Source organism: Uranotaenia lowii, chromosome 2, assembly GCF_029784155.1.
Source record: "Uranotaenia lowii strain MFRU-FL chromosome 2, ASM2978415v1, whole genome shotgun sequence".
NCBI classification, from domain to species: domain Eukaryota; kingdom Metazoa; phylum Arthropoda; class Insecta; order Diptera; family Culicidae; genus Uranotaenia; species Uranotaenia lowii.
Window position 1 is genome coordinate 73628742 of NC_073692.1, and position 18114 is coordinate 73646855.

Here is an 18114-nt window from a genome sequence, read left to right on the forward strand (position 1 = left end):
ATATAAAATGTATTTTTCATAAAATTGGAGTTTATGAAAAAGTTATTTGGTCCATAGTGAAATAAGTATAGCATTATGTATTAGTGATTGTGTGCGAACGTTTTTAGCAATCCAGCCGCTGATTTCGGGCATGTTGCTGAATCAAAAAAAAAGGAGGTGCCTACCATAGTACATGGAAAATAACAGGTAGGAGATTGCGCTTAACCTCACTCGAAAGCTCCGTGTATGTACACAGCATGCTTGCATACCAACAAAAATAGTTATGAAAATTTGGCAGTTCTATATATATGGAATAGCAATCAAAATTATTAATTTCTCCGTCGATAGCCATTCGATTCTTTTGAAAAGGGCTTCAGATTAAAGATTGATTCTTCAGGATCATCGGAAACTATTTTTTGCGTTGGATTTTCGAATGTGAACCATAAATAATGAGCATTCAAAATAATTTTCATCGTTGTCCCTCTTTTTGGAGAGCAAGCAATGTTATATTTTCTTCTGTCTATGTTTAATATTTGATAAATGATTTAAAATACTTCGTATTTATGTGATGAAAAGTCAATTTGTTTGAATTTTTATTCAAACCACAAAGGAAAAAGGCCCCACAAGGCAAAAATATCATCAAATTTTAGTTTTAAATCGAGAAAAAGCCCATTGCATATTTCATTTAGCGGTGTTGAAAAGCCAAATATTGTTCGTTACATTAAAATGCATCAGTGCATATTTTTCTCATAATTTTATTTCTTGTCAATTTTAAGAAAAATGTGTTTTTTTGATAAATTCCATACATTTGCCAGTTTTTTCCATAACTATTTTTCGGGGCCTCTGATCAATACTGTGGTATTTTCTGACCCGAATTTTTTCTTCGCAACTCGAACTGCGGGTGATTTCCTAAAAGCAGCTTCTTCGTAAAACGTCGCTTGTAAAACTGATCACGTACGCTCAGCGCAACGTTTGGTTGCCGTTCAATCAGGTTCAACCGGTTCAACTCTCTCATTCTAATGCTCTAACTTTTTCTTCTCCGGTCCGATTCGATCGAAACCAGTGTATGTATGTGTAACTTCCAAATGGCTCTCCTCTGAATTCAAATCGAACCAAAAGGAAACGAGTAACTGAAATTGCTCTTGAGCAACTTGGCCATTATTTCGATTCAATGCACTAGAACAAATCCTCAACGCAAACTCATTTATTTTTTTCTTACGTCTTATTCTCTACATCTTCCTTCTCCCCTACTCTTGAAGTGAATCCAGAACTCAGAAATTGAAAACTTGGCTTAAAATTTGAATTCACATCTGGCATACAGGTGATATAAACCTAGTTTCGAGCTTCAAAATCAAACTTGACAAACTGATTTAATAGCTTTTGTACACAGATTTAGAAAACTTTTTCGTGGAAGGAATGCAGAAAACATTATAAATAGATATTGCATCTCATGTGTGTCTGTCCGTGCCACCATTTTTCACTTAAATTTTTGACTATGATAAAAACGTAACCAGGAATTGCCATTTCAAATTTCGGTTTAGATTCCTATCCAAGCTCTTGATAGCATAAGATTTTAACTGCAGCATTCAAATAATGTTTCTGCTTTAAGATATGGTAATCATATGATCTTTTCGGACAAAAGATCTGATTTAGTAATTTTTGAAACTTATAATTCAAACTTTGGACCTGGATAAAAATTTTATCTTAATTTCATATTTTGTGATTTGGATTTGGAATTTTGTTCTCAAATACTAAAAATCAAACCAAATTTCAAGCTTCAGATATAAACTATGATAACGATACTTTGAAATGAATCTGAAACATAAAGCGGAAAAACTATTTACAAATTTCATTTTCACATTTTAAATACAGATTTTGTATCAGGACCTCGAACTTTAGAATTTTTTTTATTTACTTTTTCATGATGACTCGTTCTGAATTTCCTCGGATTTCTAATGCAGCTTTCAAAATAAGGTTTCACATTCAAAACTGGGAATCAAATTATCCATTCAGAACTCTTAGATCTCATTGTGCAATTTCTGAGATCTTAGGATAAGCACCTAAAATTAAATTTGCAGACTGATACTTAGATTTAAATTCCAGCCTCACGCTTCAGACAGCGAACGCAATAAAAATTTTAGATTCAGACAAATTCTTATTCTAGATAGCAAGCTTGGATTCCCAGAATTTTATTATCATGTCACATCCACATCAATACCATTCGCCATTTTAAACGCTGTTCAAATTTTGAGTTTGAACTCTTTCCCTGATTCCAAATACAAATTTTAAATTAAGGTTCAAGAGAAAGACTGCCCAATCAAATTTTGATCCCAAATACTAGAAAAGAATTTAAAACTAAAATTTCACGCTTATTTACTACAGATTGCTCTTTCATTTTGACAATGCATATTTAGGTTTTATATTCAGAATGAAATTGCTTATCCAAATTTCAATACAGAACTTAGTACAGACTTAGAGTCATAAAACTTCCTTAACTCGGACTTGATGTCGTACCTTAGATCTCAGATACTTCAAACCTGAAGTATAATATAATCCAAATCTTCAATTTTTTAGACGGAAGTTTAAAACTTCGAACTATTATAATAGATTAGGTAATTAACAATTACCGTGTCGAAGGAAATATTCATGTAAAAAATCGGTTAAAAAAATAATCTCGGAACGGGCCCAGAGACTGTATTACATGTTGAGATTACCTATTAAGAATTAATTTTCGGATTCAAATTCTTGACTCGAATTGACAAGGCCTTCAGATAAAATCCACAGCCTTGGATCCTAGGTTCGCATCTAAAACTTTCGGTTTATTTTTAATAGTTCTCTAAACTCAAATGTAATCAAAATATTCAAGACGTCACAAGACAGATAGATGCTCCTACTGTTCTCAAATCAAAAATTTCCTCCCAGAGAAACAAGATGGCGATCATTTTAACCTCAGAGAACTTCAATCCCTCGCAGGGGAACTTTTTCTAGCCTCACACCCAACAAACATTTTTCGCTGAACAACCGCTGAAACACTATTTAGTTCTACCTTCAAATCAGCTATCTTGCTGAAAGAAGGCAACCGAAATTCAGGGAGAAGCTGCTGTTCAGCTCTTAAACATCGACATTTGGAGAAATTAATCAGCGAAGTTGCCATGAAACGTCAATTGACGGATCAACAAAAAAAAAAACAAAAATAATGATGACCGATGTATGCCCGATGTTTGCCAGCTATTTTTCCCCTCTCTTGTTGTTTTTGCTTCATTGAAACTTGTCTCGAACTCTGAACCTTCGACTTGTTGGTCTCATGCCGCAGAACGCAGAACCAACTATGGATTCTGTGGAGCATAGGAAAAGTGTCGTTCTTAAGCGACCGAAATATCTCCCAACCAAGGTCAATTTCACATGAAGAAATTGAAATAGAAATGCTTCGAAAATAAAAAGAAAATTTCCCGGCTAGGCCATTAATCAAGCAAAGTGAGAAACTACTAATATAATTAGACGATTAAAAAATCCTCATTTCGATCCATTCGCTATTATGCATTGGTTGATCAATGACAACAGAAAGTTTGATAAAGCTGAAAGTCGCTTTCAAAGTTACCCTTGTACAGCTGACGCCTGTCAAATTTGAATGGTGTCAAAAATGGTTGGACAAAGGCTGAACGAGTTATTCTTCAACCAATTTTCCCCTACTTTCTATTGGCTGAAATAAAACTTCCTTACTGCTGAAACAGCGCTGAAGTGTTTCGTTCTTCAGCCAGAAAGCTGAAACAGCAATCAGCACCTTAACACAGCATACAATCAGAGAATTGGCGTTTTTAATCAGCAAAAATGTTTGTTGGGCAGGGCTTCAATCCCTCACAGGGGTACTTTTTTTGGCCTCACAGGGCTTCAATCCCTCGCAGGGGAACTTTTTCTAGCCTCACAGGGCTTCATCCCTCGCAGGGGTACTTTTTTGGCCTCACAGGGCTTCAATCCCTCGCAGGGGAACTTTTTTTTTAGCCTCACAGAGCTATCTCCTTGCCTCTCGGGGCTCAAGTCCCTCACAGTTTCACAGAGCTGGAGGTAGTATAAGTCACCTTTAGTTTCAAATATCTCAATACGGTTACCTTTGGGAGCGTCCTATTTTTGCGCCATTGTGGTATTTTCTGACCCGAATTTTTTCTTCGCAACTCGAACTGCGGGTGATTTCCTAAAAGCAGCTTCTTCGTAAAACGTCTCTTGTAAAACTGATCACGTACGCTCAGCGCAACGTTTGGTTGCCGTTCAATCAGGTTCAACCGGTTCAACTCTCTCATTCTAATGCTCTAACTTTTTCTTCTCCGGTCCGATTCGATCGAAACCAGTGTATGTATGTGTAACTTCCAAATGGCTCTCCTCTGAATTCAAATCGAACCAAAAGGAAACGAGTAACTGAAATTGCTCTTGAGCAACTTGGCCATTATTTCGATTCAATGCACTAGAACAAATCCTCAACGCAAACTCATTTATTTTTTTCTTACGTCTTATTCTCTACAAATACGTCGAAAGAGAGCGGAATGGCCTACCTTGTATATTTCAAAGTACTATGGGTGCCTACAACAAAACTTGGCGAGAAAATTCCAAATTTCAGTATGGACATCGTAATACTTATTTAACGAAAAAAGCGAGAGAAAAAGGAGGCACCATATGCTCGAAGTGTTGTGGATGAATAAAGCTTTGTTTTAAAGGAATGGTCTGGAAAGTTACTGTCAGCATTTATTACACCATCGAATGAAGCGTTGAATTTAGTCTTAAAGGTTTTCCTAAATAATTCAGGTTGTTCTTCAGAAATCATCTCATTATGTTTTATAATTTTCATAAAAAAAACACTAATAATTTTTTCCAGAGTCATTGAAAGCTGATCTGACACCATCATATGTGGTGTTAAACATAACTCCATTTCATATTAATTCATAAATTTTGCATTACAGGAATTTTTCATCATGTTTAAAATTTAATAAAAATAATCATTTTCCAGAATCATCAATGGCAGATCTCTATCTTTCGTGAAATATTTTAATCATCGTTGAATATCATATCGATTAAATTCTATCATTTGTATTGTAGTACGAATAAATATTCAAATCAAATCTTTGAGATTCCCGATTTCATCTAGGTCACTCCAAAATGGTGAATAAGGTTTGAAATGATTTACTTTTGAAATCTGTCATCCTTTTAAATACATAAATGGTGTTTTTCACCGGGTTTCTTGAATTTTCGTATTGAACAACTTTTTTAACATTTACAACAATCGTTTAGGAAGAGAATCGAGTGTTATATAATTTTTTTAAATTGATTTTTTTTTGTCATGTAATCAGAGGTTTGAAGAACCTCTTAGCTGAATGAAACTATGATTCCTTTGCAAAGGAATCATCGACTACTTTGAAATCATTGTCATGTGTGTTTTATCATAAAATGAATGCACATATTTTACCTATAATTCAACCATTTATGAATTTACAGATAATTTATCATCGAATATTCACCCATCATAATTTTTTTTAAAATGGTTTTATATAGATGTATTGCAGTTGCACTTTTTATGAATATGAGATGTTGACATTAGATGCAAAACGTATGGGTGATTCCTCGGTTCATTTATTTATTTTGGCTTATTAATTTTATCAGCATTTTTGTTTTAAGAATATTCTCATATTTTTACATGTTATTGTTAATGATTTTTAAATGTTTTTAGTCGAACAAATCCAATTCTAGAAGTTGCGATGGAAAAGGATAAGTACCCAAGCTTGCTTGCTTGTTTAATTATTTTTGCTTATTAACTTTAATTTTTTCAGATACGTATTAGTTATTATTATCTCTATTATGTTTATCTGTGGGACAAGACGCAAGCCACACAGTTTATTACCCAACAAACATTTTTCGCTGAACAACCGCTGAAACACTATTTAGTTCTACCTTCAAATCAGCTATCTTGCTGAAAGAAGGCAACCGAAATTCAGGGAGAAGCTGCTGTTCAGCTCTTAAACATCGACATTTGGAGAAATTAATCAGCGAAGTTGCCATGAAACGTCAATTGACGGATCAACAAAAAAAAAAACAAAAATAATGATGACCGATGTATGCCCGATGTTTGCCAGCTATTTTTCCCCTCTCTTGTTGTTTTTGCTTCATTGAAACTTGTCTCGAACTCTGAACCTTCGACTTGTTGGTCTCATGCCGCAGAACGCAGAACCAACTATGGATTCTGTGGAGCATAGGAAAAGTGTCGTTCTTAAGCGACCGAAATATCTCCCAACCAAGGTCAATTTCACATGAAGAAATTGAAATAGAAATGCTTCGAAAATAAAAAGAAAATTTCCCGGCTAGGCCATTAATCAAGCAAAGTGAGAAACTACTAATATAATTAGACGATTAAAAAATCCTCATTTCGATCCATTCGCTATTATGCATTGGTTGATCAATGACAACAGAAAGTTTGATAAAGCTGAAAGTCGCTTTCAAAGTTACCCTTGTACAGCTGACGCCTGTCAAATTTGAATGGTGTCAAAAATGGTTGGACAAAGGCTGAACGAGTTATTCTTCAACCAATTTTCCCCTACTTTCTATTGGCTGAAATAAAACTTCCTTACATGCTGAAACAGCGCTGAAGTGTTTCGTTCTTCAGCCAGAAAGCTGAAACAGCAATCAGCACCTTAACACAGCATACAATCAGAGAATTGGCGTTTTTAATCAGCAAAAATGTTTGTTGGGTAGTTTCGTAGTGTATAATTTCAACAATCGATTTTTTTACTAACATAATGATTGATTCCAGTACCAAAGGATGAACGCAGCTGTTTTTCAAATCTTATTCCATAACCTTTATGTAACTCTTGGTTTACAGGGGAACGATTTGTGTTTTAATCGCAGTTCGCAGTAAATATTTTAACTTTTTCTGTAATTTGTTATATATTTCAAATATCTTCTTCTTATTTATTCACTTGATTGATTCATCTTCTGTAGTGTTTGTATATATGGGCAGCAAATTAAAATATTTTTATAATCATGCACCCAATATCCAGTTTTTCTTATTTCCGGCATAATATTTTTTAGTATAAAATGTTGTTGTTTATGATTGTTTTATATGACTTCTATCATCGGTTGCCAAATGTCATATTCCTTTTCAGATGTTCAATATAGCAAGTCATTCTCGAAAATATAGTGATAGCTATCGAATCTTGGCATGCTTCATAAAAATATAAAATTTACTGCCTTATACAACTAATATCATTGAATAGTTGGAATGATATTCATAACACGTAAATACGTGTTATATTGATCGTTGATTAATAATGATTTTATTCATTTTAAATTCATTCATACATTTCAAATGATATTTTTCTTTAAATATATATAAATCATTTCATTAGAATTCCTTTTGTTAGGATTATGTAACAAGTTTGCAAATCAACATATAAACATTGGTTAATAATTAACCTTCTTTCCAGCAAATATTTTTAATGATATTATATTGTTTTATTTTATATTACTTAATATTGGATTGTATTACATATTATTTTGCTTTTCATTTATTAAATATTATATCATATTATATTAAATTGTATTATATTATTTCATTTTATATTTGTATGTATTATATTATTTTACTATACTACATTTACTTGTATTATATAACATCATATTTTATTATTACATTATTATTCATGTTGTCATTATTATATATTTAAACATCTAGGGCAGGGGCATCTGGGTATCCTCGTTTTTCAAAAAGAGCGGGTTACCGTGTATGCTAGTACCGTTTCGAATACTGGACGTTCCTCAATTTATGTCAAGGGAATTTGGCATGGTTGAGAAAAAGATAGTGTTTGATTACTTTTTGTAAAATAAGGACGCACTCTTTTTTCGGAAGCCTTGGCGGCGGGATTATAATTTGCATGCTATCTTGATTAGACAACAACTTGGTTATAGCTTCTCGAGACTTTTCCCCTTTTCATCCTGGATACCGTTAGTGACTCTGCTTATGATTCCATTCCCTTAGAAGTCTCATTGAGTGGTTATTATTGTGTTGCGTGGTAGCCAAGATAGACGTGTGGGTTATTTTTTTTTGCCACAACCGCGGCGCTGCCGTAAACCCAAGGTGGATACAATACATACATACATACATACATACTTATTATTCCAAAATTTAACCAATCATTTACATTTGAGAATTGCGTCCATAGCTCATGTGGCACAGAGAACAGACGTTTCTTACCTAAATTTAACACGCATTCCATATCAAAAAGTTTACTCTATTCATTGGGTTTAAGCTGGTTTAGCTTTTAAAGGCCAACATAACTTAGTGAATTCATACACTAGATTGGCCCTCTGAAGCATTGATGGCCAAGATTTTTATCAAACGAGCCTCATTTTGAAGCTTGTGGACAGCAGAATACGTGTTTAATTTTGAAAGTTTCGAATCCTAGATATGCCAGTGGAAAGATTGTTTAACAGTTACAAACTTCGTTGACGAGCATAATACAAATACTATAATGATTATTTGAATGAAATTACTGAAAAATTCAATGAAATTCGTTCCTTCTGGGAAATTCAATTCAAATTTCGTTTATCTTCGGAGTGGCTGTGAAACGTTTCAATGGACGAAACATTTCAACCTACCGTTATCTCGCACCCGGACCGTTACGTCAGTTCCTCTCCGATGGCGCAAAAGAGATGGCATGCATTTGCCGGTGTACGGAAGAGCGAGACAAACATATGAACGGCTGAGATGGGAAACGTCAAACGGGTGAGAAAGTTATCGCGTGTTTTTGTTTTGATTCGTCGTTTCTTCACAAGTTCTGTGAGTCCGTTTGTTTACATCGTGTTTCCCGCATGTGCAACGTCGTGTTTTTACCGGCTTTCGAGTGAAATTCGTTCGTTTACGTGCGCTATCACGGTTATTTTGTGCGATTATCGTTCTGCGGGTGAGCCTAGTGCTGTTATCAGTGATTTGTGAGCAAATTGTGAAGTGAATGAGGTTGAGCTTTTGGTTCAATAAGTGAAATCTATTGGTGTCAATACCCCTTTCGATTATTTTAAAATCTTAAATCCCATTCAACATCACCGATATGGAAAGTGAATCGTCTCCAGCTGTAACAGCCGCAGCTGTTGCTTCGGAGTCTGGAGGGGCCATGGCACCACCTGGTCCTCGTCCGGCCTTCCGGAATGCGAATACCCAGCATGGGGATCAGCATAGTGTGGATGAGCAGAATATCTTTGTGCTGTTGAGATGTGTTTCGCCCCCGCCGAAACCGTTGGAAGAGGGCCAGGAAGAACCGCAGGTCGTCTGGTTTGAGGATTTCGTTCCGGCGAGCGAATTAAAGGTAAGGTGAAACAACGAAAAAAAATTTTTTATTTGGTGCATGAATGTGTTCCAGTCTTATACTGGATTGACTTTGAGGATTTTTTTTCAATTTAACTTAATGTATGTTTTTCAGAAAAGTTGCATTTCCAAACTAAAAACTGTTTTTAACAAATTGTTTGAAAACCTTTGCAGGAGAAAATTATTTAGACAATCATATAAGTAAAGACATAAACACCAAAATGACTGAAAAAACATTAATGACAATATATGCCTCGAATTTCAATTCACAAAATTAAGTAATTTTTTAGGACTTTTTAATTTTATATTTATTTTTTAGCACTTCCTTTTTTATTTTTGTTATTTTTACTTTTTACTCCTTGTATTTTTGACCTTTTTTTTTTTTTTATTTTTAATAATAGTATTTATATTTTTTGTCAAGTTTGTTCTGTCGTTTTTGTAAATTTAGTTTATATAGCTGTTTTTGATTTTAAAAAATTCGGTAACTTATTTTTTTGTAATAGTTTATGGAACATGCTTAGTGAAAAATTAATGGTCCATCTAAAATAAAATCAATTTTAAAAAGCCTGAAGTTAGCTGTCTTCAGGTCTTCAGATGTTCCCCAAAATTATATTTGAGCTAAGATTTCTCCTAGAAAAGTTAAACCATATCTCAAATGCTTATAACTTTTTCAATTTTAAACGGAAGCACATCATTGAAATTTTTTAAAGCTTTACAAGTATTTTCATGTTTTAAACTTTTACTTAAAGAATCGTTCATAAGTTAATAAAGGTATTAAAAAGTACCGTGCACATCAACATGCTTAATATTGTTCTCGTATTTTAGGAATTAAACACTTCTTGGCACTAAGTTCGAATCCATTGATCATAATTTTACGAAAGTGACAGTTATGAATATGATTGTTCTTCCTTGACTTGGAGACTCAAATATTATCAAAAATGGTTGATTTATTGAATTAATACAAATTGCTTTGTGAGCCTCGTGTTAAAATTTAAAAAACCTTACAACGTTATCTCGAATATAATAGCTCCTACTATATATTCAACTATTTTTTCCAATTGTCAACCTGAAACTATCCTAACATTCATCGACTAACTTTTCTGAAATGTGGCGTTCATCGCGTTTTCCTCACACTAACCACAGTTTCCCGCAAAATTCGGATCCAATTACATCGGAAAATCATTAAAACCCCAAAAACCGTCACCACGTCAACAATTATTACGGGTTCCGATGCGCCGCAGACGCTTGCCAAGTTGTGTTATTGTACCGCAGGTATTTTTTGTGTTCACCCTATCGCGTGTCATTGCCCCGTTGTTGGTTTTGTTCATTCGTTGACGAAGGACTGTTCCGGTGACAGTGCTCGTGTGATTGATTTTGAAGTATGAATTCCTGACGAGCAGTAGTGTGTCACATTGCACGACAGAGTGACATGAGTTTAAGAAGCTCGGAAGAGGTAACTTACCTTTTAATTAACAACTTTTGGTGATGAGAATTATGTTCGTTCATATGAATTTTTTTATGTTAATTCACGATGTTTAAGTTAATTTTTATATTTTTAAGAACATTTCTGAAAAAGTTTAAATTTGTTTATATAACGAATAACGACAAAAAAAAAAAAAAAAAAAAAAAAAGATTTCAAGCTGGCAGAACAACGACATGTGTTTGAAAAAAAAAAATTCTTTACTTTATTTTGTACATAAGTTTCTGCTACATGTATAATATTTTATGTAATTTCTGATAAAACTAGTTTAGAGTTACAATATTTAAAATTTCGTTAAAATCTGAGCAACTATTGTACTGGATTAAGACCTTAAAAAATGTATCTGCATCTTAGAAAATTTGCCACGTTATAAAAGAAACTCTCCTTTATCCATCGTACTTTTAGCTTACCTTAGCTTAGCTTAGCTTGATTGACCACTCACATCCACCTTGAATCATTGAACCCGAAATGAACCTTAAGATGTCTTGATAAAGAATTTAAAAGTATTCTTGTATACTCTGTGATTGATTTCTAAATTTGGTTTAAATACTAGTCAATACATTTCGGATTCTAAGATCGCAGGCGTGGCTCAGTAGAACGAGTTCCACATCGCCAATGCTTGCTACTCCGTGATTGACCGAGGCCATCAATTTTGTTCAGAGGTCAAATGAACGGAACCTGGAATTGGATACACATTCACAATGCACAAAACTGATGCTCTCCCTTTGAACATCAATAACGGCGCCGGCCACGTCCTAGTAGTCAATAGATAGGCTAGAAAAATTTGAAAGGGATGAAAGAACAAAATGTGGTTGGGAATGTGGATGAAAAGAAATAATTAGGAAACACTTTTGACTAGTGTTCAGTAGTGGCTATCAGCATTTTTTTTCTCCTGAAATATATTTTTTATTCATTAAAACATTTGAGCGGAAAAAGAAACAACAATTTTGAATGGTGATTATGACTAAAACACATTTGAAGTCAATCGTATAAACTTGATTTCTATCTTTATCTGTATATATAATAGTTGCTGCTCACATAATTCAAAGTTCGAAATAATATTCGATCTGATGTTCTAAATCATATTTATGTAGGAATTTAAAAACGTATAAAAAGGGTAAAAGTTCAAATATTTTGGAGAAAAATTCAGAAATAGATTTAAAATAAAAAAAAAGTGGATTGAATCATTGGAGAAATATAGTCCAAATAAAACGTTTTACCTTTTTTTTTTTTTTTAAGAGAAATGAGAGAATGGTATCACATAGATAAACTATGTTAATTTTTTTCTCCTTTATCCATAGTACTTTTGATGAAAAAAACTATCATGTGATGTGATCTAGAAGAGAGAGAACATTTTTTTTTTATTCAAATTCCTTCTAACAATAACAGTTTCAAAAAACTTTTAAGTTCACATTTACAAGCTTAAATGTATTAAGGTATATTCCGAATTAAACATCAGTTGGACTTTTTTTAGAATGATTTTTACCTGATTCAAGGTGAAAATGTAAAAATTTGGAAGAAAATTTCGAGATAAAAAAATCAAAAATCACCCCATGAAGGTGTGTTTCCAGTTTCGAATGCAAAGAAGAAATTTACAACTTATTGTTTAACTTTTTTTTTCTTCCTGAAAAGATAACTGAATGTATAGTTCTGAAAACCTTGTTGTTTGTCAGACAAGATTCACCTACAACACCATAGTTTTCCGTTATTCAAAATCTAAGAAAGGAAACAATCAAAAAACATGCTTCGGAAAAGAAACTGTTAATCAGATAAGGAATGCTAAAAAAATTCACTCTGTGTCCAAGAAAGCTCATCATCATATTATCTCTTATCACATTTTTGTAAATATCATCATCATCTCATATCATATTTTGTAAAGTATCGTAGCGCTTATGTAATTACACCACTAAAATCGATATAAAATTGGCTTTCTGGTGAATATAAATTTATTGCGGAAATCTTGCGTTAACATACTCAAAATCCAGTGAAAAGTTGAATTTAAGTCTTAGAAAATCTAAGAAATTGCAGATTTACAAAAAGTTCGAAAAACAGCTAAATTCATCAAAAACTCTGTATTTCGTATTTTGACAATCTAGAAACGCAAAATTGTGCCAAATTACGTCAACTTTTCAATCCTCTTTTAACAATTTCGACAGTTCATTTTTTCATGGCCATGCTCTTGAAAAATTTCAAAAAATATATCCTTATGTGCAATGAATAGCTTTTAACTTAAACTTTCTTGGACAGTAAGGGAAATTTTTTCGAGCATTCCGTAGCGGATCTACAGACTTTTTCTGAAGCATGTTTGTTCGGATTTTTTTTTTCTTAGACTTTGAATAACGGAAAACTGTAGTGTTGTAGTAGCTGAATATTGTCTGAAAAACATATTTGAGTTACATTACGAGTTTCCAAAACTATAAATTTTGTAAAAGTTAGTTTGGAAACAAGAGAAATATATTAGTTTTTGACAGGAGTGTCAAATTGACACTCCAGGGACTGTAAAGGGTGAACATTTCAGGGACTGTTGAGGGGTAAATCACATTTTCAAATTGAAAAACATTGCAAAGTTCTTAAAGAGTTTTTTAACATCCTACATTTTGTAAAAATAACTATACATAATTTAACCCTTCAATGTATAACTTTTTTTTTATGAGAATTGCAATTATTGAGTCAGTGAAGCAGTGATGTCAATTGAATTTATTGTTTGGCCTGCCTTCGACCAAACCAAACTAAACGCCATGAGAAAAATTTTAAACTGCAGATTTTTAAACTCCTGCTATGCTTATGCGAAACCGAAGAATCTAAAATAATTCACTGAAATGCGTTCCTTGGATTATAAACTATGCATTCTGGTTTTTTAAATTTACTGATTTAGTCTATAGTTGAAAATATTTGTACATTAAACTCGAGTGACTCGGAAAAATGCTAATGGCATTCAGTTCGGTCTGGTCGAATTCCGACCGTTTATGAATGACAAAAGACATACCCTTGATAAACAGCTAATAACTTTGTGGCCTAATAAGATATTAAGTTAAGAACTTCGACGAAGTTATTTAGCGGAAAATTTCCTTTGGAGAATTTATAAATTGGCACAAAAACCAAAAGCGGGCTCGGTCCACAAAAGAAACAAAAATGATGTTGATTTTCCAGTACAAAATATTCAAATTTCCCATACAAACCTAAAAGTTCAAATTTACTCATGTAAACGTTACTTGAAAACTCTGCAAACAATCATGAACGAGTTGTGAACCAAAACGAAGGTTTTTAGACCCCTGGGTTTGAGAAATTTATAAATGACCCAAAATCGACTAAGTCTAATGGGTATTTCAATTATTTTTGGCTTATTTCGAAATTTTCCCTTTAATTTGTACACTTTCGTCATAAAGAATAGAAGAATATTTTCTTCTGAATTAACTGTTAACAAATGATTTAGAAAAAATGAAGACATAATGAAGGGCTTTTTTTTTATGAATGGTGCGCTGGATAGAGTATAGCCTTTCTCTGTGAAGCCAAATTTTTCTCGTTGGAATCTTTCCATAAAAGACGCCTTTATTTAGGCACTGAGACGAGCAGAATCTTGGGTGACCTACGGTTTATATAGAAAAGCACCAATCAATTCCTAAATGCGCATATTGGGTAGTATGCGCATACAGCCGATTGACGACTTGGGTTTAGATTCAACATATCTAATCAGTGCTGTTTGAGGGTAATATGCTTTTAACACATGGCATGAAAATTGGTATTTAAAATAAAAAAAATTAAAAATTCAAACAATAATTTTGTCAGTTTTCTTAAAATATATTGAACTTTTATTCTCGTGCGTACAGAAGCTGTAAACAAAAATGTTAATGCTTTTTCTTTCTTATTCATCTGGGAATCGGAAATTCAACAAATTGAAGCTTTTGGTAAAGTTATAAATGATAAGATATTGAAATAAGAGACAGGTTTTGAATGCCCATATCAGGCAGGTTAAATGCCTATATCAAGAGAAAATAGGTTAGTCTTTTTTTTTACTTTTTATCATTAAAACATTGAATTTACGCTCTTATTACAAGAACATTACCATGAAATATGGCCACATGGCATACCTCACTATGTTTCATGCAAAAGCATAAGTAAAGTTTAAAATTTCCCCATAATTTTAGCCTTGACGTATCCTTAACACCCGTTTCTAACATTTTCAATTAAATAATATCAAAATCTTGCAAGTTTAAACAAAATAAATATAGCTAAAAACATAAATATGCGCATTTAGCCCGCCGGTTTCGGAAATCGACTATTTTAACTACTTCTATTATAAAATTATTTACACAAAAACTGTAAGAGATTTTAACAGGAAAATTGCTCTAACGTATATAAAACAAATGTCTGCTCATGTGTATGAAGTTTTCAGGCTCTTATCTATTGGAATATGGGAGAAAATGAGTACTTTCCTTAATATGCACATTTAGTCCGCCTCTCCCGTATCGGTTAAACTGTTTTTTTTTGTTACAGATTTGTTCGATATCCTGATAATTTAACTGTAAATTCAATTACAATTTTGATATGTTCTTGGAAATCAGTACAATTCAATTTATTTTAAGAAACATTTTTCGAAAATCAGGTCAAATCAGGACAATTTAAAAAAAAATCAGGACAAATTCTGATTTATCAGAACACCTGCCACCTCTGGATTTTTCGTCGAGCTACACGATGATAACTATGCACTATGCACGGATAAAAAATTCTACAGGTGTTACCAAAATTCGTATGGTTGGCTCTTCCATGTACATAAATTTGGCTGAACTCATAATTTTGCTTAATCAACATCGAGAACTGGCTGTACAGGATTTGTCCTGTACAGTGATCCTAAAAGCGAACAGTCATTCTGGATTTCAAAAAGGCGCTTGCATTTTGGCGAATAGACAAATTTTATCTTTTTTTTTTTATTTACATACACAGCAAAAAAAAGTGTTGTGGTATTACATCAAATACCTGCACATAACTTGAGTCGCAAATGGTATCTAATATTACATTTTCTTGATGTACCCGGCTGTTTGATAATTATTGAATTATTTTTGTACCGCAAATGCAAACCGGCCGAATCTGCCTAAAAATGAAAAATAATCAAATTATATTTGAAGCTATGGGTTTGCTTACATGTTTATGAAATTTTGGTGGTACTTACAAGCCAAACAAATATAGATGAGGTCCATAATCCGTTTCTTACTTTTTGAAATGAATAACATTTGAACGTCAATTGAGGAAACATTGACTACTCGATGCGATATCACATAGAAGGTTGTGATATTACACTACACGACATGTTCGCATTCGCGTACGTCGTTTAGATGTATTATAACAACAGAAAGCCCTAACTCTACGTCGTCTCCACAAATTACATCCTCCAGCGTTACATTTTTTTTGCTGTGTAGTATTCCGTCTCACGACATAACTAGACGAACATAATTCCTAAAATTCACTCAGTCCATGGCAACCGTTCTCCAATTTCTCGGGCACCCCAAGTTCGCCAGATCACGCTCCACTTTGTCTAACCACCGCGCTCGTTGCGCCCCCGCTCGTCTTGTTCCTACCGGATTCGTAGCGAACACCTGTTTTTCGGGACAGTCGTCCGGCATTCTCCCAACATGTCCCACCCCGCGTATCCGGCCAGCTTTCACCACCTTCTGGATACTGGGTTCGCCGTAGAGTCGCGCGAGCTCGTGGTTCATCCTTCGCCTCCACACTCCGTTCTCCTATACGCCGCCAAAGATGGTTCTTAACACTCGTCGCTCGAATACTCCGAGTGTAAGCAGGTCCTCCTCGAGCAATATCCATGTCTCGTGCCCGTAGAGAACAACCGGTCTAATGAGCGTCGTATACAGGTTACACTTCGTGCCAGGGCTAAGTCTTCTCGACCGCAGTTGCCTGTGGAGTCCATAGTAGGCACGACTTCCGCTGATAATTCGCCTCCGGATCTCACGGCTGGTGTCATTGTCTGCGGTCACCAGTGAGCCGAGATAGACAAAGTCTTCGACTATCTCCAGCTCGTCGCCGTCGATCGTGACCTTATTATTACTGGACAAGCGGGTTAGGTCGGTCTCGGATCCGCAGGCCAGCATGTACTTCGTCTTGGACGTTTTAATCATCAACCCAATCCTTCCTGCTTCGCGTTTCAGTTTGCGGTAGATCTCCTCCACCGCCGCAGATGATCTGCCGACTATATCAATGTCATCGGCAAAGCAGATAAGTGGAACATCATGCAGGAAAGACCATCACCTTGTCGAAGCCCCCTGCGCGATTCAAATGAACTCGACAATTCACTCGAAATCCTCACTGTTGGATTACTAGAGAGCGACTAAACCAATGACCCTTCCCACGACCCTGGATCATTAACGAAGAAGGACGGTTCAAAGATGTCGAGATGCAGCTGTCAGCATCTCTAATGAACAGCTGATTAGAAGGAGTAAAATGATTGTGGACTATGTTTGTCCTTTACTAAAAAGAAGCCAAAATTTTGTATTGTATCCAGTCTTAGTCTTAAGAAAAACCGCCATTAGAGCAGATGTTGATTTAGAATAGTAGTTTGTTAAATGTTGTCGTAGTAAAAATAAATGTTTAAGTAAACCGTTGATTTTCCGTAAAAACTGCGTTGAATAAATTGTGCCAAAAACTTACCTGTGACTTGTGAATAAATAGTGTAAAAATCCAAGTCAGTGTTTTGATAACCAAGTCACAATCGCCGAAAGAGCTGACCCAATAGCTCCACCCAACCAAGGAATCCCCCACCGAAAAATACAGTCCACGAAGGTATCCCGCACCCCAACATTTTTGGTCCATCGGCCGGATCAACAAGCCCAACCAAACACACCACGGAGGCACAATTTACTATCGCCATTGCTTTGGATATTACCCGAGAAGGAGACTCGGAAACCCGACACCAGGTGCGCGTTTCAACTCGCAAATTAGCAGCGATCACCTACGATCACCAGCTCACGAAACCCGTTGGTAGGTCTACACTTCGCTAGCCGTCGTCAAAGAAGTTCAGCTATCGCCGTTTGCAACAAACAAAACGTTGCGTTTAGCACAACTTCTACACACCTCGGAACCACAACGTTGCACCAAACTCACCTGTAATATCCACATCACCCAACTCGTCGGTCGAGGTAGCAGGTATCCAGCAATCGAGCCGCTGAAAACGGTTCTCCAGGTAAATTACCCGAGAACAGTTTATGTTCAGCCAATTGCTAGGATATTTTTGCATACTACATCGTTTGTTTACCATTCTGCATCCACACCCGTGAGAATTGGAGATTCTCACCAACCCCATCAACCCACA

At 34.7% G+C, this 18114-nt stretch overlaps 1 protein-coding gene across 1 annotated transcript in view; it reads left to right on the forward strand.

The window, feature by feature from the left end:
* The first annotated feature begins 8829 nt into the window (after positions 1-8829).
* Positions 8830-18114, forward strand: part of LOC129747761 (pseudouridylate synthase RPUSD2-like) — a 716686-nt gene continuing 707401 nt past the window's right edge. Inside the window, exon 1 of the mRNA XM_055742110.1 lies at positions 8830-9317. Within this exon, the coding sequence (XP_055598085.1) occupies positions 9063-9317 (255 nt within the window). The 5' untranslated portion in view covers positions 8830-9062. The remainder of the gene's footprint in view (positions 9318-18114) is intronic.